Raw genomic sequence first — 23786 nt, forward strand, 5'->3', positions numbered from 1 at the left:
ATAGTTCTGCATTAGAGTGACCACAACACCTTTATATATCCAAAATAATTTCAGACTTTAAATCAATTTATAAACTCAAACATTCAGTTATGGTCAAATTTACCTTTTCTTAATTAAGAAAGTCAATATCGGTAGTTAAGAGTGTTTATTGTTTGGCTAACGACATTTGTTTTGACTAAAGAAAATAAAAGTTGACATTAAAACAATCGCTTAAGGAATTTGGTATTTATACAAAATTTAATAGATACTAAATTCTTTTAGAAAACTTGGTTTTTGAAAAAGTGTAATTTTGGCAAAATAATGAAAATATTCAGAAAATGAAGAGTTTCAAAATTATAGCATTTTTCTGTTTGGGTTGAAATTAACAGATATTTCTCTAAGGGGCTTTTATTGGATGCCAATGAAATCACGGACCATTTATGAAAGGAAAAAAAGTTCTTCCTTCCCCCAGATTTTATGGGGTGTCGTAATAAAAGGGAGTAAAACACGTGGCAGTCAACCAGGCTGTCAGTGTTTTTGGTTAAAGCAGACAAGAGCGTGACTTTAATATAATCTCTCTTCCCCGCGCCAACAACACTTTACCAAGACAGATCCCTCATGGCGGTGCTCTGCTGATTCAGCCTTTGATTTTTTTTCTTTCCCTTTTTTTTTTTAAATCTTTTTAATTAAGTGTAAGATTAATACTAATCTAATCTCTCTAATTGAAAAAGTAACCAGTACCAAAATCACTGTTTCTTACGATTAGTTTAAGGAATTAATCAATCTGATTAAATCAGTGAAAGAAGAGGCGCAAAGGCTTCGTCGTCTTTCATTTTCTTTTCCGTGTCACCGATCTGGCTCTCTCTTCTTCTTCTTCTTCTTCTTCTTCTTCTTTACGTCTCTATGAGAAATGCTCAAACTGATTAGGGGTTTATCAACTCTTTCGTTAATCTCCTTCGTTATCCTCTCCTTCTTCTCAGGTGAGTAAGGGCTTTCACTCTATCGTTATCCACTTAATTGTTCCGTTTTATGTTTGTTTCTGCTTTAAGATCTATTTTTGGAGTCTGCTTGCTTTCCGACAGCTAGACTTTTATTTATTTATTTAGATCAAATTGTCCGTATTCTTCGTGATCGGGTTGCTTTGTGAGTTTCTTTCCTAGATTTGGGTATGTGTTGTTGTGATCAAAAGGATGGACCTTTATCGTTTTCAGTGATCTCTTGGATATAGAGACTCACTCAAAATGGAGAAAAATGATAACCTTTTTTTTTTTTTATTGGAGGGCAAGAGGAAGAAATTTTTATAATTTGTTCCATCTTCTTATTCTGTTTCTCTGTCTCGTGCTTCACTCTATCATTGTCCTCCTAGACATTTGAGATTGACTAATTTATTGCTTCAGGAAGTGTAAGTTGAAAGCTTTGTCTTAGCCTCTCTAGTTGCCAAGTGTGTTTTTGTGTTTTCTTTCTTACTATCTTTTGGATTCTCATGGCTCTATGGGGGTTTTGATTGATTTCAAGGGAAGAAAAGAGATAGGGAGAAGGAGCTTAGGTTTTGTATACACTTGCTTAATTTGGAATAGATTTGTCCTGAGTCTAGTATTTTCCTCTGTGAAATCAACTGATGGTTCTGTGTGGCTGAGATATAGTTTAGATAACAACATTCGATTTCTTTCGACCTGTCTGACATGATCTCATTGATTGCAGCTTAGCAGCTATTGTACATTTGAAGCTGTACTTGGAAGCAAAAACCATATAACAGTCCAATGTAGGTCCCCTTACTGATCTCGAGCTCTCAATCAATGCATAAAATCTTCAATAACCGTGAGAAAACGCCTATTAAATCTGTTACACCTTTATGTTCTGTTTCGACAACACTTCTTTGGCTGCTTTTGATGTTCTGGTTTAGCAAAGCTATATAACACATCTTTTCTCTTTGCTGTTCTTGTGGTTAGAATGAACTAAGTATCTGATCTTGAAATCAGTAATATATGTCTTGGTTGGTCATGCTGAGAATCCTTAGGTGCTAATTATCTCTGGCTCATACAGATAACAAAAAATGGCTGCAGAGCTTGTAAGTTCTGCAACAAGTGAGAAGCTTGCTGATGTGGACTGGGCCAAAAACATCGAGATCTGTGAACTAGCTGCTCGAGATGAAAGGTATGACGAGCCAGAATTTTTCCAAATTTCGAATATAAGCAGGACACTAGTGCATAATATATAGTTTAAACCACAACAAGAGTGCTTTTCTTCTGTTAAAAGTGATATTTTTGCTGATGTTTAAATTGCTGTTGAGATAAATGAACTCTTTACTTTTGTCTTGGACACACTTTTCTTCTGATAATGAGTTCTATTGTGAAAAGGCAAGCAAAAGATGTTATCAAGGCTATCAAAAAACGCTTAGGAAGCAAGAACCCAAATACTCAATTATTTGCCGTCCAGGTAGGTTCCTGGTCCAGATCTTTAAACCGTAAAATCATGAGAATTATCATACTTTTGAACGTTTGGTGACTTATACTGTTATTTCTTTGTTCTTGCAGTTGCTGGAGATGTTGATGAATAATATTGGAGAGAATATTCATAAGCAGGTTATAGATACAGGTGTACTCCCTACACTTGTGAAGATAGTAAAGAAAAAAGTACGTCCATTTCTGTTTCTGGATGTTACTTCTCTACCAATTTGAGAGTTAAGCTGCTTATTTTAGTTTGCATATTGTTTGGTTGGTATTTTTCGAAACACTTTTTAGTCGGATTTGCCTGTAAGAGAGAGGATTTTTCTTCTTCTTGATGCAACTCAAACCTCCCTTGGTGGCGCTTCAGGGAAATTCCCTCAGTATTATGCAGCATACTATGATTTAGTGGTGAGTTTGAAACATGAACATTGGAATTCCGTGATTCTGTTCTTGGAGAAACAAAATCAGATAAGATTGAGAGCTTTTCTTTTTATTTGCTTCTATTACCTCCAGAACGCAGGGGTTAAATTTACGCAGGGACCTAATGCTACACCAGTCGTGGTCACTGCTCAAGCTGTTCCAAGAAATACACTCAATGAACAACTTGCATCTGCTAGAAATGAGGGGCCTGCTACTACTCAGCAGCGAGATTCCCAAGCTGTCTCTCCTTCGAGGTATCTTCTTCCCCGACATGTCAGTTATCTAAAATTTTAGTTAATGTTAAGAGACCTTATGCTGTTTTATCTCTTTGCTTATAGCATTTTACAAAAGGCTAGTACTGCATTAGAAGTTTTGAAGGAAGTGCTTGACGCAGTCGATTCCCAAAATCCTGAGGTATATAATATACCTCTTGACTTTGTATAACCTTCAATAAACAGACATTCTTTAGCTACCTTCTAATCTCTGAACCTGAGAATGACTCCAGTTTGATCCATTTTTGTTTATCCAGGGGGCAAAAGATGAGTTTACTCTTGATCTTGTCGAGCAATGTTCATTTCAGAAAGAGCGCGTAATGCACCTCGTCATGACATCAAGGCAAATCTCCTTTCTCTCTTGGTTTAGAGGGCATGTTACAAGAATTTGTCTTTCTAAGTATTTCAACCAATTTTATTTATGCAGGGATGAAAAAGCAGTTTCTAAAGCAATTGAATTGAATGAGCAACTTCAGAAAATTCTCAATAGACATGAAGATTTGCTGTCTGGTAGAATCACAGTTCCTAGCAGGTCTACTACATCCAGTGGATATCATTCCAATCTCGAACCTATCCGTCCTATCTCAAATGGTCACCAGAAACCCGAGCTAAAGGCTTCTAATGCAAATACCGAATCAAGCAGCTCTATTTCTAACCATGCCCATCTTAAGCTTGAGGAAGAAGATGAGGAAGAGGAGCCTGAGCAGTTATTCAGAAGGTCTGTCCCCTCGCAACTTTATCTTGAATCGGAAATTACAAAGTTGATTGCCTCATAAGTTCTTGGAATAAAAATTGGTTATACTTGATGCTAAGACTAAGGATCCATGTGAATATATGCTTGCAGATTGCGAAAAGGGAAAGCGAGAGCAAGGCCTGAGGATGAAGAAGAGCCATCACCTCCACAAGGCTTACCTGGATCAGCAATCCATAACGAAAGACTTAACCGTCCACTTATTCGTCCTTTACCATCAGAGGAGGCATCACGTGGTGGTGATAGCCGTTCGCAATCCGGTGATAGCCATTCACAATCCCCACCTGTTGTGATTCCACCACCACCTGCAAAACACGTTGAGAGGGAAAAATTCTTCAAGGAGAAGAAAGTTGACGGTGCCTCGGGTTTACCAGGTCATATGAGAGGCCTTTCTTTGCATAGCTGTGATGGCAGCAGCTCACGCAGTGGAAGCATAGACTTCAGTGACTAAAACGACCCAAAGCTCTCATCGTCATATATATGTATTCTTTCACGCTCGTTTCTTTAGGTTTGGTAATTTACAGATGGAAAAAGTTTGTGTTGTGTGTGCTGCTCTCTCGCTCTCTCCCTCTCAAGCGTTGTGAATTTAGATTATAGCACCGTGAGATCTGGTTATGTATACGAGTAAAGGTACTTCCTTTCACTATGTTCAAACCTGAGCTATGTTATTTACAGAGGTTGTGTTACTCTTCCTGTGTATGCATTGAAGCCGAATGTTCAAATGCTATTTTTATGTTATAGGATAACTAATTGATTTGGTCAATTGCGTAGATAAGATTTTGAAACTTCGAATTCACATCAACGTAGAGATACGACCATACAAGAAGATTGAATATTAAACAACAGAGAGAGTTTTATTAAGCTTTGGGAGGCTCATGGCAAGAGTGCGCCTCTTTGACGTGCTTCTCGTATTCATCTTCTTCATCTTCCTCTTCCTCTTCTTCCTCCTCCTCTTCATCTTCTTCTTCAACCTCGTCCTCCACATCTTCGTCATCTTCTTCAAATCCCTTGACGGCATTAGATGACGGAGCTGGATTCCTTGCTTCTCCCACGATCTTCATTATGTCCTCTACGCTTTGGAGGGAAAAGCTAGGGGTTTCTCTCTTGTAGTACGCCGCTTGAGAAGACTCTGTAAGCTCTTTTGGCAAGTTCTTTAAGTACCATGGATGTTTCTTGATCTCTTTAAGTGTGATTCTCTGCAAAAATTAAAGACATCTCATCAACAACTTGAAACATAGAAAAGACGGGCTAAACTCAGAAAAATGAGAAAAGTACCTTAGCTGAATTAGTGACAAATATGCGAGAAAGAAGGTGTTTGCACTCCTGCGATATGTGAACATAATCCGGGATCTTGTACTGGACAGCCATTATACGCTGCAGAACATTTTCACAACATCATAAAACACTCAGTAGAAGAATTGAAGTGAAAAAGATGCTGTGAGAAATTTGAGGAGTCGGTTAGTACTTGGATTGTTTTCCTGAAGTTTCTCGGATCATCGGGGTCTTCGAACGGATAGCCTCCAACCAACATCACATAAAGAGTCACACCACAGGACCAAACATCCGCATGCTACATAACACAAACACCAAAAGTTCCATTAATAAGTGACAAATAAGGATCAATTCATTGAAGTAGACATAAAGCAACTTTACCTTTCCGTCATATTCTCTTCGGGAAAGAACTTCAGGTGCGATGTAAGCTGGAGTACCGACAGTTGATTTAGGTCTAGAGTGAAGGAGAGATGACTACTCAAGAAGAAATGGAAACATATGAGTTATGAGATCAAATCCAAGTAATGATGGGAACTAGAATAGAAACAAAGAAGCAATAAAGACTAATGAATGAATGACCTTGGAGTAACCAAAATCACAGATTTTCAAAAGCGGTGCAGGACTACCATCAAGCAGTGTGTTCTCCAGCTTCAGATCTCTGTGACATATTTGCTACAGAAACCAATAATGGTTATACAAAAGGAAGCAAAGATCTCTGCTTTCACATTTGATGAGATTTGGGTTTAATATGGAAATACCAAGGAATGACAGTAATCAACGCCACAAATCAGCTGCTGAAAGAAGTATCTAGCCTGAGAAAATAGCAGATGGAGAAACATATATCAATACTTTGTCGAAAAACCGAACAAGAACTAAGTCAGGATTATTGAGAAAGAAGATGTTACAGACCTCAGCTTCACTGAATCTACCAGCATTACAGATTCGTTCAAAGAGCTCTCCTCCAGAAGCATACTCCATGACAATAGCAAGATGGGTTGGAGTCAGAACCACCTACACAATTACTCTGTTATATATTTAGGCTCCATAATCATCGTTTAAGCTAGTAAGAGATATGCAAAAATCAACAAACCTCCTTAAATCTGATGATATTTGGATGCCTAAGGGATCTGTGATTGATAATCTCTCTCGCTACATTCTCATCTATCTGCAACACAAGCATATTACAATCAAAATGTCAAATCATACATATTCCTCAATCAAACCAAAATTTGAAGACTTTCACCAGATCAAAAGAAACTTCAAGTCTAAAAGGTGAAACCTTTGATGGTTATAAAGGAAGAAAAAAAGAAACAAAACATTTTCAGAGAAACAAAAGAGAAGAAAAGATCAAACCTTGCGACCTCTCTCGATGTATTTCATGGCAACGAGTTGTTTCGTCTCTTTGTGTCTAAGGAGACGAGCCACACCGAAATTCCCAGCTCCCAAATCCTTCACAACCTCATACTTGTCCATCTCTTTGCTTCCTCCTCCAAATCAATTCCAAGTTGTGTCTGTGACTGTGTGTGTTAGTGTGTATAAATATAAACACTTGAGCGTACGATCTCGTTGAGAATGTGTCACAGTTGGAGTTGGGATCGTTTTAGAAAATGGTTCATCTTATATAAAGCGTTGGTTTCATTTCATGGGGATCTGAGAGAGTGATCCCACACCTGCGCGTATACTTACACACGCATGTGTAATTTGTATGTATCGGTGTGTGTGTATACATGCGATGATGGAGGAGTGAACGGAGGAGATGGGTATGGAAGTGAGGCACGTGAAGAGGTTGGTTTGCTCGATTTCCCATGACCAGCTTCAGGTCTAATCTAACGGTCATTAATCAATCAATATTCTCTCTAATAATATTCGTAAACTATAAAACTAGTCGTACGTCTTCCTTGTTTCTCACTTTACTCGTTAGATTATGCATTACATTATACGTATTGGAACATGTAACTTAATGATTTTTGTATAATACATGTAGCAAATTGTGTATCTATATATATAAAGTTAGTTTTTTCTCTCTTCTCATGATGCCACCTAAGCATCCATATAAGCCACATTTTTGTTTGAACATTAAAATAAATTTAAAACCTTCATTTAGTGCATATTTATGTTACTTATTTAATTATTAAAAAGTTTATATAAATAAAAATAAATTATATAAAAAAATGAAATGTTAAAATAAGAAAAACAATACTTTAATTTTTTATTGGTGGTAATAATATAATTCAACTTTCATTTTAAATTGATCATAATTTAATTTTTAAATATGTTACTGAGTTTTAGAATGGAAGAAAAGTTTAAATTTATGGTAGACTAAAACAACATTTATGTAATTGTATATATAAAATTATAAAGAGGAAAAATAAAATGAAAGTTAAATATTAGTTTATAACATGATCAAAAAGAAAAAAGGATATTTCATAAATTGAATCAAATGCTTTTAATCCAAATTTGAGTATTGAAAGATAATAATTAAAGAGAAATAATTATAATATTTTTTGAAAATCAATTAAAAAATAATAAAATATCACAATATGAATAAAAAATCAACAAAACAAAATTATAAACCTCCCGCGCGGAACGCGGGTCAACTGCTAGTATAGTAATAATTTTAACATCATCTATTTATTCCTCTTCTTGTGTTGGTCGTAGGACGTCGCATGGTCTAGGTCGGTTTAAAAGAGACAAACCCCATTGATTGCTTCGACTAATTAGTTATAAATTACTACTGCAATATTGTGTATCAACCGACCATTCACATAACTAAGTACGTTACTAATTACTTTTCCTTTTTTATATATTACCAGTACTACAAGCTGTTTTACTTACACTTGGAGCAGTCAAGCCGGCCATTCACATGACAAGGCTTATTGATTCATAAACATCCTCCATGTTGTAATAAATATAACATGCATGGTTCACTTTGTCAAACCTTAATATTATATACTTATAAGATATATGTCAGTATGTTACACAACTGTATATATTAAGGTTTTTGATGAAAATTTCGTATGAACCCCCATAATAGTAATAAAAGATACATCTCATCATCATGTGAAGTTGTTTTCCGTTACTATGGGCCAATCTATTGACGACCACGTGGGTTTGGTTGCTACTTACTTTTTTTTTCCTCATACATTCAAGAGAATGGTGATCAATAATAACTTGAATGGATAATATTGTTTTTGTATTCTTTTCAAAAGAGAACTCTTTAAAAAATTATAATGTAGCTTAGTTTTTGTAGCTTAAAAGTTGTCTTGATAGTTGATACTAATTTAACTATCTATTTTTATTTTTAAAAATGGTGAGATCTATATTTGTTGTAGTTGGTACACACGCATCCCTATTCAAAAAGTATTTGCAAACTGTAATCAATCATGGTTTTGTAACGCATCAAGTAGGAGTTTCTTGGTTGGTATAATACTATGGGCTTTTGTAACGTATCATCTCTAGTCGTCTTCAGGCCCATATATTTATTTGGCTGGCCTCATATATTAAATAATGTTAGTCCACGTGACTTAGCAAAAAATTGGGTATGGTGCGAGTGTGACTGTTGAGTATTGAGTATGTCTCACCACTGGTGTGGTAAACTGTGCATTTTAGAATAGTTCCCATTGTCCCAGTAGAGACAAATCACTAGTGAGCACGTGACTGGCTCCTCTCCTTAACCATTTCCCCATAAGAGAAATTTCGAGTTTTCTTGAGTTTTTGTTGTTATTCGCCGACCATTCTCCCTAGCTCTCGTCAATCTTAAGTTCACAATGTTTAGTTTAATGGACAGACAGAGTATATTTGATTAGTTACATTTGTCTCTTTGGTTAATCCTATGCATCTCCCGAGTACATTTTTTTGTTTTATTGTGTGTATTCAATTCATCGTCAAAGGTGTTATATTAAGTTATTAACACACATCGGTAAGAGAAAAATTACTAATAAACAACCTTATATACCTACACTATGTAACAGAACCAAACAGAAAAAAAAACCCTAACCAAACTACATATGAGTCTCTAGTATATATATATGGAGTCATAGAGATGTATCTCTTACTCAATTCACCACTTACGTTTTCAACATTTTATACATACACAAGAAAGGAAAGAAAAGGAGTTTCTCAAATATCATATAGAGGACAAGTAAATGGAGAACAAGTTTTTGGCAACCTTTTTCTTGCTTCTCGTCCTCTTCTCATCTCGTAAGTTTTTTTTTTTTTGCGCATTAATTAAGCATATTCTCTATATGCATAATGATAAGAGCATTCATACATGGGTTTTAAACCATTGCTAAAAAACTCATGTTCTTTGCTATGTAACCGAACCTCAAACTAAATACAAATGTTTACAAATCTTTGAAATATATAGGATCTGTATAAAACTAAGTTGCATAGAAGAACATAAATGCTGACAGTATTCAAGATATGTATAAATGTTGCATCTGATATATTAATTTGTGTGATTAAACAGAGGAGATTGGGATTGAGGGAAGGATGTGCCAATCAAAGAGCCATCACTTCAGGCGCATGTGTTGGAGCGACCACAACTGTGCCATGATCTGCCGTTCAGAGCGCTTTTCCGGTGGTCACTGTCATGGCTTTCATCGCCGCTGCTACTGCACTCGCCTTTGCTAACCTTTTTTTTTGTTGTTGTTGTTGTTGTTTCTTATCAATCCATTAAATGTACCTTTTCTTTCTTTTCCCATTTCTAAACAAGCATTTTAATATAAAGTTGTGTGTGTTTTCTCTATTGATCTAGTGGAGTGAGATTTGAAATCTGGAAACTGGGATTAATGTTCATAACCAAGGCATGAGTGACAAAAAGAGGACATATATATAGTACTAAGAAAAATGAGAAGTGAAAGCATCAACATAAGAGCAAATGTCTCAAATGCATCTTTAATTTGTTCTATTATGGTCAGAAGATGTGAAACCAAATATCACGAGGATGAAAATATACAACAACCCACAACACTAAAAGTAGAATATATTTACATCATATGTACATGATGAATGTCAAATGAATAAACTTGCTGTCTAAGTCACCATCCTCTGTTAGCATTGAATCACTTCCAACTTCTTGTCACGTCCCCAAATCCGAATGGTTCCATCGTCACTTGCTGAAGCCAACATATGCAGGTCAGTCGGGTTCCAGCTCACACAGTTCACAGCTCCTGAGTGTCCTCGCAATACGCTACAAGGTTCCTTCTGTGGTCTTAGTATTTTCCATATGTACACCTGCAACACAACAGACAAAGATCACTCATTTGCACAAGAGAATGTTTCTGAGGTCTGTAAGAGAGATTGATAACTATCTTGTTATGTATTCTCCATCTCTCTCTCTCTCTGTCTCAAGAGATAAATGAAAAAAGAATGAGAGATTTTTACCTGAGAATCTTCACTCCCACTGGCGATGAAACTGTCTTTATAGCCACCAAAGCAAGACCTGATAATAAACCGACTACGTTTGTGGCCAGTATATTCAGAACACAAATATGGTTCGCCTTCAATGTTCCACATATGGATCTTCTGGGTAATGAGATTGATCAGAAGATGCTTGTTGTCTTTCGAAAGCGAGAACGAGGTAATCATGTCTTCCTCTGGGATCAGTCTCACAGCTCTGGTTTCTCTGTTAAACAATGAGATCTCACACACCCTTCCCACGCTTACAAGCCACTTCCCATCAGCCGTCATGGCTACATCAGAAAGCTTCTGTTCCCTTTGAACTTGCTCGTGCTCTATCTCAGTCCCGTCTAAGTTCCACAAACAGATGCGCCTATCTGCCATTCCACCAATTATACCTGAACCATCATGAAACCATCCACAAGAAACAGAGCCAACACCATCTGTTTCATACGTTTGGACACATTCTCCTGAATCAACAACCCAGCGCTTGATAACCTCATCTTCTCCACATGTAAGGACTTGTTTATCATCAGGACTCCACAAAACCATTGCCACGGGATTCACATGTCCCAATAGTTTATGCTTCTCTGAAAACTTCCCCTGTGCATCGATCTAGAAAAAGCACATTAATTAACGTGTATCAGCAAATATTACTAAATTTTTGCTTCACCCTAAGAAATCCACAGTTGGTTTACATAACATACCTCCCATATAATTGCTGATTTATCCTTGGACGATGAAGCCAAATATTTGCCATTGTGTGAGAATTTCAAGAACCAGACTTCATCCGTATGTTTCTCCAAAGTCTGAACCATTCACATATATAGAACTTAATGGATGTGCTATATATCATCAAAGGCATACAGATACAGTCACAGAAAGTCCACAAACAAACACAAAGTTGACCAGCAACAAGTATTTGCAGCTAAAGTTATGTGACTCTCTCATAATGTTTTCATCCATAAATGAGACAACAACATCACAAAGCAATCAAAAGTAACATTTGAATATTGGTGCAGAGTCTTATTACCTCTAAAGTCTCAGAAGGAATATTATGGATCCCACAGTGATGATGAGAGTATAGGGACAAGTCACTATCCGGAATATTATGGAACTCACAGCAAGACATCTGAGAATCAAGGTCCATCTCTAAGAGATACTCCAATCTCTTTTCTGGGATAAGAATTGCAGGAGGAAACAAGTTTTGCAGTTTCTCCACAACCTTAGACCCTGGATTCACACATTCTGCATCTTTGCCAGAAGCTGATATTAGTACGGATGCGAGCTCATGAACACGCTTGTTGTTAACACCAAGAGGCAACATCTCTTTTCTTAAGATTCCCAGAGCATCAGTATCCTTCTCCAACTTGAGAAACTCAAAGAATTTTTGCTCTAGTAGCAAGAAAGTGACAGCCTTTTCGTTCTGCAATTGAATTCCCTTCAATGTAACAATGCTTTTGTCCCACTCTCCATTATTCACTTGTTCCAGAAACAGCTTAACGATAGTGCTGTGCAGAGGAATGCCAGATTCTTTCTCGAGACGGATCCCACTTTCACCATATCCAAGCGAGTAAAGAGCCTCAGTGATGATCCTAATGACTTCAGACTCTTTGATGAGACCTTTGGAGCCTATCAGTTTCACACGTTTGGAAGTTGGTTCAGTCGCCATCCTGCAGATACAATAGAATTAAAAAATCTTGAGCTTTCCTGAATCAAACAGGCCTGTAACGATACACATAAAGAAACACTTCTCTGAAATCAATCTTGTAGACCATAAAGATAAAAATATCAATCTTGTAAAAACTGATACATACATATAATAAATTACAATCCAGCAAACTAATAAGATAAATAGCGATGAGATGATAATAAAACCATTGAAAAGGTTCAGAGCTAATGAAGAATCAACCCAAAATCAGTAACAGTTGCTGCAGCGGTTCAATTTTACCAGAGATGATGAAACAGACTAGTCTCAAAGATTCAATATTTACCAGAGATGATGAAAAACCCAATAATAAAATGATCGGATTGAGAGATTTCGAATCGAAGAGCAGAAGAAGAAGAAGCAAACCGAGCAAGATTTTGAACGGATTTAGCGATTGCGAGTGTAGAGAGACACGGAAACGCGAAACCCAGAAACCCAAATGTGAAGAAGAGCGAGAATATATAGAGATCGGGAAAGAGAAAATCTCTGAACACTGAGGAAGAAGAAGAAGAAGAAGAAGAAGAAGAAGAAGAAGAAGAAGAAGAAGAAGAAGAAGAAGAAACTGACGCTGAATGCGAGAATTGAAAATTTTGGCGCTGCGTTAAACAAACTGTAGCCGACGCTGAATGATTAATTCGAGTTTTTATAACGGATGGTTAATATGATTTTAAAGCCCATATAAAGCCCTATACGGCCCAATAACTGAAAAATGGAAAAGAGTCGACTCTCCTCTGACTTCGTTTCCAGTCTTGCTTATTAAAAAAAAAACTTGGGGGAAGAACTGAAGAAGAAACTGTGATTTGGGAAGAGAGATTCAGAAAACCAAACGATAATGGGAAGCGCACCAGCTCAAATTCCGACTAGTTTCGGCCATGAGCTTAGGGCTTGTCTTCGTTGCAGACTCGTCAAGACCTACGACCAGGTTTTTCTTTTACTCTTTTCTCTGTTCTTCTATTAGGGTTTTGCTTCTTCCTTTTTTTTCTTCTATTAGGGTTTTGATAATCTGGGTTTCTGTTCAAACAGTTCAGGGACGCTGGTTGCGAGAATTGTCCTTTCTTCAAGATGGAAGAGGACCACGAGCGTATTGTGGAGGTCACTACCCCTAATTTCAATGGGTATTTCATGAATTCTAAACCATTACTTTACTATTCTTCCCTAGTTAAGTCTTTGCGTTGGTGGCTACTGTTTCAAATCACTTCTTCTAGGGTTTCAAAAGATTTGCTTTACTGTTTAGTTGTGTAAAAAAATTCTCAACTTTGGAGTGATTCTGGCTTAAGTATGCAATTATACTACTTTCTGAATGATAGATTGTTGCTTTTGTTTATATTCATTCTTGTTGAATTAGTGTTGTAATTGTTACATAATTAGTGGCAAATATCCCATAACAGTTGTATTTGGAAATTGAAGTGAGAGAATTAATGGGTTGTGTCTCTTTTTGTAAGTTGATATATTCATAATTCTAGCTACTGATGTTAAGATGATTTTTGCAGTATAATCTCTGTGATGGATCCAAGTAGAAGCTGGGCGGCTAGGTGGTTAAGAATCGGTAAGAATGTTGATCACTCTCTTTTTCTATTTCTGTTTGAGCCCAGCAATTCTTTCCATTAATGTGCTCCTATTCTCCAATTAGTATACTCTGATAGGCTATAGATGGTTGGATTACTGTTACATTCATCAGCACATCTTTTGTCCTGTTAATTGGAGAAGGTAGCTGAGAGCCAAAATCTATTAAAAATGGGAATGTGGACTTTAGATCTATAGAGATGCAAGACACTTTGTTGGCTCCTTGTTTGATTTGCTGATTGTATGATGTTGCAAAATTTTGACAGGGAAGTTTGCTCCTGGTTGCTACACGCTTGCGGTGTCAGAGCCACTCCCTGAGGAAATGCAGGTAAACGATTTCAAACTAGACTTGGCAACACATTATTAGCTCTAACTATGTTTGATTCTTTTTTTCACTCTGTGCGTAAATTAACTGCAGTTCATATGCCAAGAAGAGCATGTACAATATATTCCGCCGAAACGCATGTGAAGATTCAAATCCATCAAGAATACAAGACCAAGTAGTGTTCTTTCTCATTTTAGCTATGTACACATTGATAAGTTGCTGCTTGATTTTGTATCTTCTTCAATCTTGTGAGGGGTCCATGATCAAAGTCTCCTACAAGTCAAAGACTCCTTTTAGGTTTCTTCCTTTTAAGTCTAAGAAAAACAAACAAAAAAAACAAAAGTCTTTTAATGAGAACTTAGAATTGTGTAGTCAAGATCAAGACAAGACATATCTAAATCTACAAAAACTATACAAGAAGTATAATACCTAATTTATTTAGTTTTAAAAGAAAAACTTATTTATACCTTCTCGAAAGGACGACAAAATTAGATCCAAAAAGCATATTCTTCTTGTTAGAATAATCGCATTTATAATCCTACGACCATATAGGAATGGTTCGTTCGACAATTATAATTTTCAACAAAATGTAATTTTCAATGAAGTAAAAAAAAAAAAAAAAAAAAAAAAAAAAAAAGAGGCATTTATGTACATTTTTTTAATTAGTAGTGAAAATTCCAGTTGTGAGTTAATTCCACGTGGCTGTTTTGCACGCCGTTTATAAACTTGCCTTGGTTTAACATTCGAGTCTCCGGCGGCTTTCACACTAGTCCAGACATAAACCACAGAAGCTTCGTTTTCAGGTAGAACCCAATTCTCTCCGATCATCACTTTGTTTTTCAACATCTCTGTTTCGAAATTCGTTAGATCCAGTCTCGAAATCGATCGGATCACTGGTAAACTACATTCATTTCATTCGTCTGAATCTAAAAATCCCGTCTTTTTCGCTTAGTTTGGTGGACTTTTATTAGTTGTGATCGCCTTGTGCGATCAATCGATGTAAAATCTGTTTTTTTTTTTGTGTGTGTGGGTTTTGTCCCTTCTCTGTTAAGATGGATCGGAGGTTTTTGATTATTTTATCGAAGATTTTGGATTGATGGGTATGATGTTCCAAATGTTGATAGCAGGAATCTGATTAAGTTTGTTTGGAGAGTAACGAAAAATGTCCAACATAGACATAGAAGGGATACTCAAGGAGCTACCTAACGATGGGAGGACTCCAAAGACTAAGATCGTTTGTACACTAGGTCCTGCGTCTCGGTCTGTCACAATGATTGAGAAGCTTCTAAAAGCCGGCATGAATGTTGCTCGATTCAATTTCTCTCATGGAAGCCATGAGTATCATCAAGAGACTCTTGACAATCTCCGCACCGCTATGCAGAATACCGGCATTCTCGCTGCTGTTATGCTTGATACAAAGGTTTCTCTTTCTCTTCTTTTCTTCTTCACTTGTTTCTTTACAAGTGTGTAAACATGAATTGTTTTGATCTCACTTCTGGACTAGGATCTAGATTCTCTTTTGTTATGATTTTACTCAAGACTGTTTAGACTCTTTGTAGTTGTGTTGTGACTTCTCAGCAGAGATAAAAGGATGGTACACCCTTTGTACAACATTGTTGATCTTAAGAGTGTCTTTTTTATCTGTTTGAACACTAGGCATTTAGTGTTTACATTTTGCTTATTACTGTTGATGGATCCCTAAAACTCAGAAACAGATGTTTATTGATGAAGTTGGCTCTAACTAGCAACTGATAGATCTATTGTGTTACTTAGAGAAACATTATAGTTGGATTCTATGTCTGTGTTGAAAACATTTCAGTAAATAATATGAATGTTACATCACAGGGGCCTGAGATTCGTACCGGTTTCTTGAAAGATGGGAACCCTATACAACTGAAGGAAGGTCAGGAGATTACAATTACCACTGATTATGAAATCAAGGGTGATGAAAAAACGATTTCCATGAGCTACAAAAAGTTGCCAGTGGATGTGAAGCCGGGAAATACCATACTATGTGCAGATGGAAGCATAAGTCTAGCTGTGGTGTCATGTGATCCAAATTCTGGGACTGTTATATGTCGATGTGAAAATACAGCGATGCTAGGTGAAAGAAAGAATGTGAATCTCCCTGGTGTTGTTGTTGATCTCCCTACATTGACTGACAAGGATGTAGAAGATATTCTAAAATGGGGTGTTCCAAACAACATCGATATGATTGCTCTTTCGTTTGTTCGCAAAGGTTCAGATCTTGTTAACGTCCGTAAAGTACTTGGATCACATTCTAAGAATATAATGTTGATGTCGAAGGTAAAAAGTTACTTCTTATTTCATTTGTGCAGAAAGTCGTTTTAAAGGTTGGATTGTGATTTGAATTTTTATCTTATGAAGGTTGAGAACCAAGAAGGAGTGCTGAATTTCGATGAGATCTTGCGTGAAACCGATGCATTCATGGTTGCTCGTGGTGATCTTGGGATGGAGATTCCAATCGAGAAGATCTTTTTGGCTCAAAAGATGATGATCTACAAGTGTAACCTAGCGGGTAAACCAGTGGTAACAGCTACTCAAATGCTCGAGTCTATGATCAAATCACCACGACCTACACGAGCTGAAGCCACAGATGTAGCAAACGCAGTACTCGATGGTACTGACTGTGTGATGCTTAGCGGAGAAAGTGCTGCAGGAGCTTACCCTGAAATAGCAGTGAAAACAATGGCTAAAATCTGCATCGAGGCAGAATCATCGCTTGACTACAACACAATATTCAAGGAGATGATTAGAGCAACTCCACTTCCAATGAGCACACTTGAGAGTCTTGCATCATCAGCTGTACGAACTGCAAACAAAGCCAAAGCAAAACTCATCATCGTGTTGACCCGAGGAGGTACAACGGCAAAACTGGTGGCTAAGTATAGACCAGCTGTTCCAATTCTATCAGTGGTTGTTCCAGTTTTCACCAGTGATACCTTTAACTGGAGTTGCAGTGATGAGTCACCAGCTAGGCATAGTTTGATATATAGAGGTCTGATTCCGGTTTTGGCAGAAGGATCTGCAAAAGCAACTGATAGTGAATCTACAGAGGAGATTATTGAGTCAGCTTTGAAGTCAGCGACTGAGAAAGGACTGTGTAACCATGGTGATGCTGTGGTGGCTCTGCACCGGATTGGAGCTGCTTCGGTTATCAAGATCTGTGTGGTGAAGTGATTTTTCTACTACGTATTTTGAGTTTTATTTTTGGTTAATGGTTTTCGATGAAATAAAGAACAGGGACTAGGTTCCTCAAAGTGTTTTTTTTTTTTTAATATTTCTTCACTTTCTTCTGCTGTTTTAGCTTATAAGGTTATGAATTAATCTACTTATAATGACTCTTGGCTCTTATTATTATAGTTATATTAGCCAGTAACTACATAGTTGGCTAAGTTTAAAAGCTCGTCTTCTCATCATTTTTGGTTAGCAACTTGAACATTATACGTATGTAATTCCTCGGCAACACTGAGACTCGACAACAAACATTGAGGAACACTATTCAGTTGCTTGCACCAGACAAGTGCACCCATAGTACTAATACATGAAGAATTAGCCTTAGATTTAAGAAGAGGAAACAAAAAAAAAAAAGAGAGTTAGATCAAACGATACGTTGTATGCGAATTACACCCAAAGAAACTTAAGGCAAAGGAGGGAAGATACGGGAAAAAGCTGAAAGGACGCCGCTGTGAATATAGCGTTTGGGATTCGCCGGATCAGGATTCCATTGGATCTCACAAATGTTTGGCGTTTCGACGAAGGCAACGGTGAACTCTCCCATCTTCTCCATCTTCCCACGCTTGCCAGCTCTGAGAAGGAGACCGCTGTTCCGCACGTATGAGAATATCCCATTCGTGAGCTTCACGATGTCTCCTGCCTCGAACGCCTCGCACTCCTCTCCCCACAGCTGTATGTGAACCGCAGCCGTCTCATCCGCAGCCAGCGCTATGCAGCTCTTCCCCTTGTTCGCTGCTGGAGCTCTGCCTTTGTCCAGGATGATGAACCGCGTGTTTATGTTGTTCTGCGCCGCCGGAACTATGTCCTTGAGAAACAACATGTGCGTCATTTTGGACTGTTCACTACAAAATCTGTCCTGAAACTTTAATAACAGAGGATTCAAAAACAGTTATCTAATAAGAAATATGTAAACATATATTACCCCGACTTGAAACTTGTAGCACAAGCGAAAGCATAACCCATATGTCAAAAGTTCATTTAGACAGACATTTTATCGAACACCTGATCTGCATTACTTATTGAGCTTCATCTATTGAAACAAAAGCTAATGAATCTATCAAGTAGGTTTTTTTTTGCTTGAAAATCAGTTCCCGAATTCAAATCATTACTTATCTCGACCCCAAACCATTGTTTGCAAACTAAAATCACAGGAATTTACCGATTAGAGCAATTTCGGTGACGAAGATGACAAAGGTCAGACGGAAGAAGAAGGCTTTAGAATTACCTCCAGAATTTGATTACCAAGCAATGTGATTTATTTGTTTATTTTAAAATAGATCTAAAATTAAATAGGGTTTTCAAAGTTTGGCACTAAAGCAAGATTAATGTTAAATAGTCTCCTTTTGATAGCAGAATACATATCACTAGGCTTATATACATGAAAATTAAACATGCCATGTCACTTTGATGCTACTACGTACATGACCATCATACAAAACCAAGTTAGCTTCCTGTTTCTGCAAACGCTACTAAGTTCCAAAAGAAGAGCTTCAAGATATTAGCCGAGTTTCTATTGGAAGAGAACATTAATATTCCAGCCAAAAAGAACATTAAAGTAAGATGTACAACAGCATTCATCTTCTTCTTTCTAGAGATGCTGCATAATCTTGGTTAGTCGATAGCTATCACATTTTCGGGAGACAGACCGCTGATATCCCCTTGTTTGCTGCTATCCAGTTCTTGTTTTATCTCGATGAAGTCCTCTGTGATCCTTGGAGTTTCTCTTAATAACCTCTCCTGCTCTGAAGGCTTTTCGAGAAGTTCTCTCTGCTCTAGATACTCCTCTAATGTAGAATCAGTCCAACAAAGGGAAAGAGTTAAGGTGTTTCAAATGCAATGATGTCTACAAAATCATATGACAATGTGGTTAACGATAACTGTTTCTTTCTATTGAATCTTAAAGGATATTCTCTTCTCCATCCTTTCTCATTGGCACAGTTGATGCGTTTCTGCAGAATGTTAAGCTGTCTTGCAATCCACTGGTTTTTCCAGGGAATTTTACACAAGAAAGTGTGAGATGCAGCACCAAAACACAGAGTCTGTAACCTTTTTAAACTTGTGTGTTTTCAGAGATACTCACATGTTTTGTTATATCATCATGGAGAGCCTTAGCCTTCTGCTCCATCTCCACCTGTCACATAACAACAATGATGTGTTTTAGCTCATGGAATACAGGAACGTGATCTGGGTTTGAGATCCACATGCCGAATGATTTAACTCCCTCTTTGTCTTACCAGCCGATTCGTCAATGTAAATGAAAATCATCTTTTCCAAACAAAAAACCAAAATCTTGTGATATACAGAAATTTAGATTTCTTTAAGAACTTACAACAGTTAGCTGTCTCAAAAGTCCATTCATCACCTTTTGTTTCAAATCATTAATCTCTTCCTGAAAAGGTGGGCAAGTAGAAATTTTTAGCTTCGCGGAAGCTTTTGAAAATCCAAATAAAAGATACATTAGTCATTTAGGAGGAATATTATGAAGATAAATTTCTCAGTGCTTGCAGCAGATTTTTCATATTTTTCCCCAAAATCCGAAAGAGAGCAAACTCAAATTGTAGGAAATATATCAATTAGCTTCAGACATGATTCACCTGGCTTATGTCAGAATCATCCAACTTGGAAATGCTAACACCACTTGCCATGCCAGCAACATGAAGAAGCACGTCCTCACTCTGGTCAGCAGCAGTCCCAATGCCTACAGAAAAGAAAAAATTATCAGGTGTGACACTGATTGGGATGTGCGTGACATGTATGAGAGAAATTCAGAGATTAGATATGGCAATTTACAGCAATTTACAGCACTATAATGTCTCATAAGCTGCCATCATCTAACAAATGAGAGAGAAAAAACAGTTGAAATTATCTAAAAGCCTATGAAGTTAGAAAGAAAAAATCAGCAAAGCCTACTACAGAAAGCAAATACTCATAACCGCAAATTAATTACCTGTAACCTGCAAGATCTGGTACGCCATAAAGTCCCTAGGATCATTCTTCACTTTCACAAAGCTTCCCACCACTTTATCCCCAAAACTCTCATTCTGCTTCAATAACTCTACGACTAAGCTCTTTCGTAAATAAACAAGCTTTATATTATCCACATTGATCGTTGCGAAACCAGTTGCCCGCATTTCAGGTTCCACTTCCTTTTCACAAGTTTCCTCGTCTGACTTCTCTGTTTTTTGCTTCTTGCACGGCATTAAAACCTTTTCATTCTTTTCACTGAAGTGCTTTTCACCGAAGCCATGTTCCAGTGTGAAATTCTCCACCTGATCGAGGTTTTCTATCAAGTGAGTAGTTAAAAGTGTATAAATCCTTTTCTGATTTACAGACTTTTTCCTGAAGATAGAGTACAGCTTCTCATCACAATGAACTTTCTTCTTCTTCTCACGATCAAGCAGGTTTTTCTCACGAATATACCTGCGGATAACTGACTCTACACTATGTTGTGACATGGCGTCTCTGGTGTCTTCCCCTATGGACGTTAGGAAATCAATCAGGGGCTTTGAACCCCATCTGTCATACTCCATTTTCTTTTTATAGCCCACCGTTTTATGATTTTCTGCATCCTCAACCGCGGGGTCAGATAGTGAAAATTTGGGATCATCTTTGTACTTCAGAGCGACGCCTTTCTTTCTTGACTTTGAAGTGTGGACATCACCAAGCGAAAATTTGGAATCATCTTTGTACTTTGTCTTGACACCTTTCTTTTGTGGCTTTGAAGCACAGACATCGCGGACATCGTCAAAGGTTATATCTTCTTGCTCTTTTGTTATTTCCCAATACTCAAGAAACAGACACTCGTATGTATCCGGATCTTTCAAGTTAAGCTTATCCTGCCAAGCAGTAAAGGAATGTTCAGCACAGAAAATATAAACAAAACCCCCTAAATCTCCTGGTGCATTATGAATTTATAATAAAAAGAAAGCATGCAATGGTTTAAAGACAAGCTTTGGAGTTGAACATATATGTAGTTAATATTTGTATATAGTTTTTTAATTTAAGAAACAATAAAAGTAAGTAATACACTACCGGTTCTAAAGCATGTTTAATTTATTTAATTTGCTTAATACATTGGGAGATTCATCTATCTTTGCCTAATCCTATCCAAGTCTTCTAATTGAAATTTGTAGCATTGGTTCACTCAGATTCTTCCAAATCCATGCTCATCTTCGTTTCGTTTGGCCATAAATCCCTTTTGTACAGATTTCACAAATACTAAACACCTTTTTTATTTGCAACAGACGGCTACCAAAATTTCAAGATTAGAGACTACTAAACAAAATTGGGTAAAAAGGAAATAATCAGATATTATATTGATATGGTTATGGCAGTTTGAAACATACCCCAGCAGCAGCATATAATTTAACTTCTTCTAAAGTATCGACATACTCCTGGCATTGATTGCATAACCCTTTATTCTCTTTAAGTTGAATGAACTCAGAATGAGTAACACAGGCTTCACAGACAGCATGTGGGCAACAAAAGCACCACAGCTTTGGTGTCTTCCTACACAAGTAGCAACTGTGCCACACTGAAAATTGAAATTTTACAATTTAACATTAGTCCCTCCAAAGCAAGTATGAAAAATACAGTAGCTTTCGGAAATCTAACAGTGACAAGGGACTAGCAAGTTAGTACATTGGTTTTCAAATATATAGACTGGATAGATTAGCTTAAGTGATAGACTTATTGATCTAAAGCTTGTACTTTGAGTTGCAAATGGTTTTGGAGGCTTAAGAAACAATATATCTGCAGAGAGAGGGGGATATCTTATACAATAATTAAAGAAAGAGAAGCTCAAACTCTATTCTTGTTAGATGCCAATGGGTTCTACTCGTCTCTACAAACTACTCGGAAACAAAAATCGAGGAATCCTCAACCAATTTCTCTCATTTTTTGACAAAGAAAGCCATTCAACTAATAAAGAGGAGACCACTGACAGAAGCTAAGTGACAATCCAAAGAAAGCATGCTACTCCAAAATGATAGTAAACATACATAAGGGAAACAGTAGCACTTACTGCAGATCAACGAGTCTCCAATCTTGCTTGCTGGGCTTTCATTTGCTATGCAACTTTCATGATAAACTTTTGGACAGTCCCTGAAATAGACAAGCACAACGAGGTGTAGCTTAAGATGCATACATAAAAACTAGATGTGACAAGACTCACAACTGAAAACGCTTTAACATTCATCTTGACGATATTTTCATATATGAGATACATGCAAATCTTACATTAACAATCTGCTGCAGTATAGTAGATAAAAAGAAAAAAAAAAAAAAAAACAATGAACTAAAGAAAAAGGAAACACCTTGATACATTTAATTACAGAATGGTACACAATGTCTCTACTAGAGCGCATTCATATGAAAAAATCATTAGGAAAAAAAAGACTAAAGCAGAGCAGTAACAATTCTTTATGGCTGCATTCAACGGAAATGAATCTTTTTGGGCATAAGTCTTCCAAACTAAATCATCAAATTTTAATGAACAAAAGTAGAACTTTGCTAGTGAATACACAAAGTTTGCTGATACCATTAAGACAAACAAATCTATAAAACGAAGCAAATATAATGAGAGGACAATACACGTTTCCCCCCACTTCATTGTATAATCCTACCTTGAAATCCCACAAAGACAAAAACACCAACAGAAATCAACATGCAAAGAAGAAAGAAAATACTCAAAACCAAAACAGGCAGCATTATGTTTTTCTTCATCGGAGTTGTTCTAAATCCGTTAATGAGAGACAGGGAAAGAGACTCACTTGAAGTCACAGAGCATAAGGCTTCCACCGTCTTTGCAGATGAAGCACCAGTCCTCGCACTCCTTGTCTTCACCGTCGTCCTCCACAATCTCCACTACATCAATATCTCTCGCCATCGCCATCGCTCTCCTCTTTCTCACACTCTCTCGATTCGCTCTACTTGAGGTGACTAGTCTTTTAATCTCTCCTCTGCCCTTTTTCTCGAAAAGCAAATTCCCATTTTTTTTCATTTTTTTTTAAATAAATAAAGAAATGAAAGACCTCTTCACCCTTAATAAGTTGGATTATTTACCGACCCAAACCACTCTTTTACCCGGTTCGCTCCATCCAAACCAATTTTAACTTTCTCTCTTCCTCGGTTCTGAAATATTTTAATGCAGTATCAAGACATCATTAAAATTAATTTACTAATTATAAAAAACTTTATGAAATATTTTAATGCAGTATCAAGACATCATTAAAATTAATTTACTAATTATAAAAAACTTTATGAACAGATCATTGAAATATTCATTTACGTGTTACATTTGTTTGTTCTTTGCTCTCAAGTTTTCTTTCGCAAATCCTAGTTCATTTTTTTTTTGCCGGAATAAAAGAAAAGAGAAATTATATGGGAATCT

At 36.9% G+C, this 23786-nt stretch overlaps 8 protein-coding genes across 13 annotated transcripts; 4 read left to right on the plus strand and 4 right to left on the minus strand.

Moving 5' to 3' along the window:
• The first annotated feature begins 602 nt into the window (after window positions 1–602).
• Window positions 603–4566, plus strand: LOC17876119 (TOM1-like protein 5). 2 transcript variants are annotated; one of them, XM_006280387.2, is made up of 11 exons: window positions 603–959; window positions 1681–1741; window positions 2023–2133; window positions 2337–2415; window positions 2514–2612; window positions 2721–2834; window positions 2940–3100; window positions 3185–3260; window positions 3376–3461; window positions 3546–3836; window positions 3963–4566. In XM_006280387.2, exons 3-11 carry the CDS (start codon window positions 2033–2035, stop codon window positions 4318–4320), a joined length of 1365 nt encoding a protein of 454 aa, XP_006280449.1. In that variant the 5' UTR covers window positions 603–959; window positions 1681–1741; window positions 2023–2032; the 3' UTR covers window positions 4321–4566. The 2 variants fall into 2 exon arrangements, with proteins under 2 accessions (XP_006280449.1, XP_023636656.1); XM_023780888.1 differs by lacking the exon at window positions 603–959 and adding an exon at window positions 1145–1381.
• Window positions 4567–4637: 71 nt separating this feature from the next.
• Window positions 4638–6823, minus strand: LOC17874646 (serine/threonine-protein kinase SRK2H). Its single transcript, XM_006280632.2, has 9 exons — window positions 6495–6823; window positions 6232–6306; window positions 6051–6152; window positions 5900–5953; window positions 5721–5813; window positions 5523–5615; window positions 5335–5439; window positions 5145–5243; window positions 4638–5065 (listed from the first exon to the last, which is right to left on the minus strand). Exons 1-9 carry the CDS (start codon window positions 6612–6614, stop codon window positions 4727–4729), a joined length of 1080 nt encoding a protein of 359 aa, XP_006280694.1. The 5' UTR covers window positions 6615–6823; the 3' UTR covers window positions 4638–4726.
• A 2364-nt stretch (window positions 6824–9187) lies between these two features.
• Window positions 9188–9922, plus strand: LOC111832633 (defensin-like protein 6). Its single transcript, XM_023790133.1, has 2 exons — window positions 9188–9341; window positions 9610–9922. Exons 1-2 carry the CDS (start codon window positions 9287–9289, stop codon window positions 9771–9773), a joined length of 219 nt encoding a protein of 72 aa, XP_023645901.1. The 5' UTR covers window positions 9188–9286; the 3' UTR covers window positions 9774–9922.
• Window positions 9923–10050: 128 nt separating this feature from the next.
• Window positions 10051–12610, minus strand: LOC17876384 (WD repeat-containing protein 26 homolog). Its single transcript, XM_023776796.1, has 5 exons — window positions 12536–12610; window positions 11575–12214; window positions 11249–11350; window positions 10527–11156; window positions 10051–10376 (listed from the first exon to the last, which is right to left on the minus strand). Exons 2-5 carry the CDS (start codon window positions 12211–12213, stop codon window positions 10194–10196), a joined length of 1554 nt encoding a protein of 517 aa, XP_023632564.1. The 5' UTR covers window position 12214; window positions 12536–12610; the 3' UTR covers window positions 10051–10193.
• Window positions 12611–12995: 385 nt separating this feature from the next.
• LOC17876425 (transcription elongation factor SPT4 homolog 2) lies at window positions 12996–14528 on the plus strand. The gene is made up of 5 exons (XM_006281276.2): window positions 12996–13171; window positions 13273–13364; window positions 13740–13795; window positions 14079–14140; window positions 14231–14528. The coding sequence occupies exons 1-5, from the start codon at window positions 13082–13084 to the stop codon at window positions 14279–14281; spliced, it is 351 nt and encodes a 116-aa protein (XP_006281338.1). The 5' UTR covers window positions 12996–13081; the 3' UTR covers window positions 14282–14528.
• A 309-nt stretch (window positions 14529–14837) lies between these two features.
• On the plus strand, window positions 14838–17564 carry LOC17876756 (pyruvate kinase, cytosolic isozyme). 3 transcript variants are annotated; one of them, XM_006280265.2, is made up of 4 exons: window positions 14838–14940; window positions 15265–15557; window positions 15983–16444; window positions 16526–17564. In XM_006280265.2, the coding sequence occupies exons 2-4, from the start codon at window positions 15300–15302 to the stop codon at window positions 17336–17338; spliced, it is 1533 nt and encodes a 510-aa protein (XP_006280327.1). In that variant the 5' UTR covers window positions 14838–14940; window positions 15265–15299; the 3' UTR covers window positions 17339–17564. The 3 variants fall into 3 exon arrangements, with proteins under 3 accessions (XP_006280327.1, XP_023635358.1, XP_006280328.1); XM_023779590.1 differs by having other exon boundaries at window positions 14926–14940; window positions 15262–15557; XM_006280266.2 differs by having other exon boundaries at window positions 14940–15033.
• An 82-nt stretch (window positions 17565–17646) lies between these two features.
• Window positions 17647–18643, minus strand: LOC17875150 (SOSS complex subunit B homolog). Of its 3 annotated transcripts, none has more exons than XM_023779599.1 (2): window positions 18555–18643; window positions 17647–18251 (listed from the first exon to the last, which is right to left on the minus strand). In XM_023779599.1, exon 2 carries the CDS (start codon window positions 18222–18224, stop codon window positions 17799–17801), a length of 426 nt encoding a protein of 141 aa, XP_023635367.1. In that variant the 5' UTR covers window positions 18225–18251; window positions 18555–18643; the 3' UTR covers window positions 17647–17798. The 3 variants fall into 3 exon arrangements, with proteins under 3 accessions (XP_023635367.1, XP_023635364.1, XP_023635369.1); XM_023779596.1 differs by having other exon boundaries at window positions 17647–18257; window positions 18555–18639; XM_023779601.1 differs by having other exon boundaries at window positions 17647–18246; window positions 18555–18628.
• Window positions 18644–18776: 133 nt separating this feature from the next.
• Window positions 18777–23366, minus strand: LOC17875366 (uncharacterized protein At5g08430). Its single transcript, XM_006279536.2, has 9 exons — window positions 23167–23366; window positions 22419–22498; window positions 21742–21929; window positions 20343–21231; window positions 19990–20093; window positions 19725–19784; window positions 19476–19526; window positions 19304–19374; window positions 18777–19184 (listed from the first exon to the last, which is right to left on the minus strand). The coding sequence occupies exons 1-9, from the start codon at window positions 23286–23288 to the stop codon at window positions 19007–19009; spliced, it is 1743 nt and encodes a 580-aa protein (XP_006279598.2). The 5' UTR covers window positions 23289–23366; the 3' UTR covers window positions 18777–19006.
• Window positions 23367–23786: the final 420 nt, after the last annotated feature.

The sequence above is a fragment of the Capsella rubella genome, unplaced genomic scaffold, assembly GCF_000375325.1.
Source record: "Capsella rubella cultivar Monte Gargano unplaced genomic scaffold, Caprub1_0 scaffold_8, whole genome shotgun sequence".
NCBI classification, from domain to species: domain Eukaryota; kingdom Viridiplantae; phylum Streptophyta; class Magnoliopsida; order Brassicales; family Brassicaceae; genus Capsella; species Capsella rubella.

Excerpts from the sequence above, each read along its gene's own strand:
- LOC17875366 (XM_006279536.2), bottom strand. The coding sequence starts at position 23,288 with ATGGCGATGGCGAGAGATATTGATGTAGTGGAGATTGTGGAGGACGAC. Across the intron at positions 21,930-22,418 it reads TGGAGACTCGTTGATCTGCA|TGTGGCACAGTTGCTACTTG; the intron begins GTAAGTGCTACT and ends TTCAATTTTCAG. Across the intron at positions 20,094-20,342 it reads CCAGATCTTGCAGGTTACAG|GCATTGGGACTGCTGCTGAC; the intron begins GTAATTAATTTG and ends TCTTTTCTGTAG.
- LOC17876425 (XM_006281276.2), top strand. The coding sequence starts at position 13,082 with ATGGGAAGCGCACCAGCTCAAATTCCGACTAGTTTCGGCCATGAGCTT. Across the intron at positions 13,172-13,272 it reads TCGTCAAGACCTACGACCAG|TTCAGGGACGCTGGTTGCGA; the intron begins GTTTTTCTTTTA and ends CTGTTCAAACAG. Across the intron at positions 13,796-14,078 it reads GGCTAGGTGGTTAAGAATCG|GGAAGTTTGCTCCTGGTTGC; the intron begins GTAAGAATGTTG and ends AAATTTTGACAG.
- LOC17876756 (XM_006280265.2), top strand. The coding sequence starts at position 15,300 with ATGTCCAACATAGACATAGAAGGGATACTCAAGGAGCTACCTAACGAT. Across the intron at positions 15,558-15,982 it reads CTGTTATGCTTGATACAAAG|GGGCCTGAGATTCGTACCGG; the intron begins GTTTCTCTTTCT and ends GTTACATCACAG. Across the intron at positions 16,445-16,525 it reads ATATAATGTTGATGTCGAAG|GTTGAGAACCAAGAAGGAGT; the intron begins GTAAAAAGTTAC and ends TATCTTATGAAG.
- LOC17876384 (XM_023776796.1), bottom strand. The coding sequence starts at position 12,213 with ATGGCGACTGAACCAACTTCCAAACGTGTGAAACTGATAGGCTCCAAA. Across the intron at positions 11,157-11,248 it reads AATCAGCAATTATATGGGAG|ATCGATGCACAGGGGAAGTT; the intron begins GTATGTTATGTA and ends TGCTTTTTCTAG. Across the intron at positions 10,377-10,526 it reads GTGGGAGTGAAGATTCTCAG|GTGTACATATGGAAAATACT; the intron begins GTAAAAATCTCT and ends GTTGTGTTGCAG.
- LOC111832633 (XM_023790133.1), top strand. The coding sequence starts at position 9,287 with ATGGAGAACAAGTTTTTGGCAACCTTTTTCTTGCTTCTCGTCCTCTTC. Across the intron at positions 9,342-9,609 it reads TCTCGTCCTCTTCTCATCTC|AGGAGATTGGGATTGAGGGA; the intron begins GTAAGTTTTTTT and ends GTGATTAAACAG.
- LOC17876119 (XM_006280387.2), top strand. The coding sequence starts at position 2,033 with ATGGCTGCAGAGCTTGTAAGTTCTGCAACAAGTGAGAAGCTTGCTGAT. Across the intron at positions 3,462-3,545 it reads CACCTCGTCATGACATCAAG|GGATGAAAAAGCAGTTTCTA; the intron begins GCAAATCTCCTT and ends TTATTTATGCAG. Across the intron at positions 3,837-3,962 it reads CCTGAGCAGTTATTCAGAAG|ATTGCGAAAAGGGAAAGCGA; the intron begins GTCTGTCCCCTC and ends ATATGCTTGCAG.
- LOC17875150 (XM_023779599.1), bottom strand. The coding sequence starts at position 18,224 with ATGACGCACATGTTGTTTCTCAAGGACATAGTTCCGGCGGCGCAGAAC.
- LOC17874646 (XM_006280632.2), bottom strand. The coding sequence starts at position 6,614 with ATGGACAAGTATGAGGTTGTGAAGGATTTGGGAGCTGGGAATTTCGGT. Across the intron at positions 6,153-6,231 it reads ATATCATCAGATTTAAGGAG|GTGGTTCTGACTCCAACCCA; the intron begins GTTTGTTGATTT and ends GTAATTGTGTAG. Across the intron at positions 5,244-5,334 it reads ACTTCAGGAAAACAATCCAA|CGTATAATGGCTGTCCAGTA; the intron begins GTACTAACCGAC and ends AATGTTCTGCAG.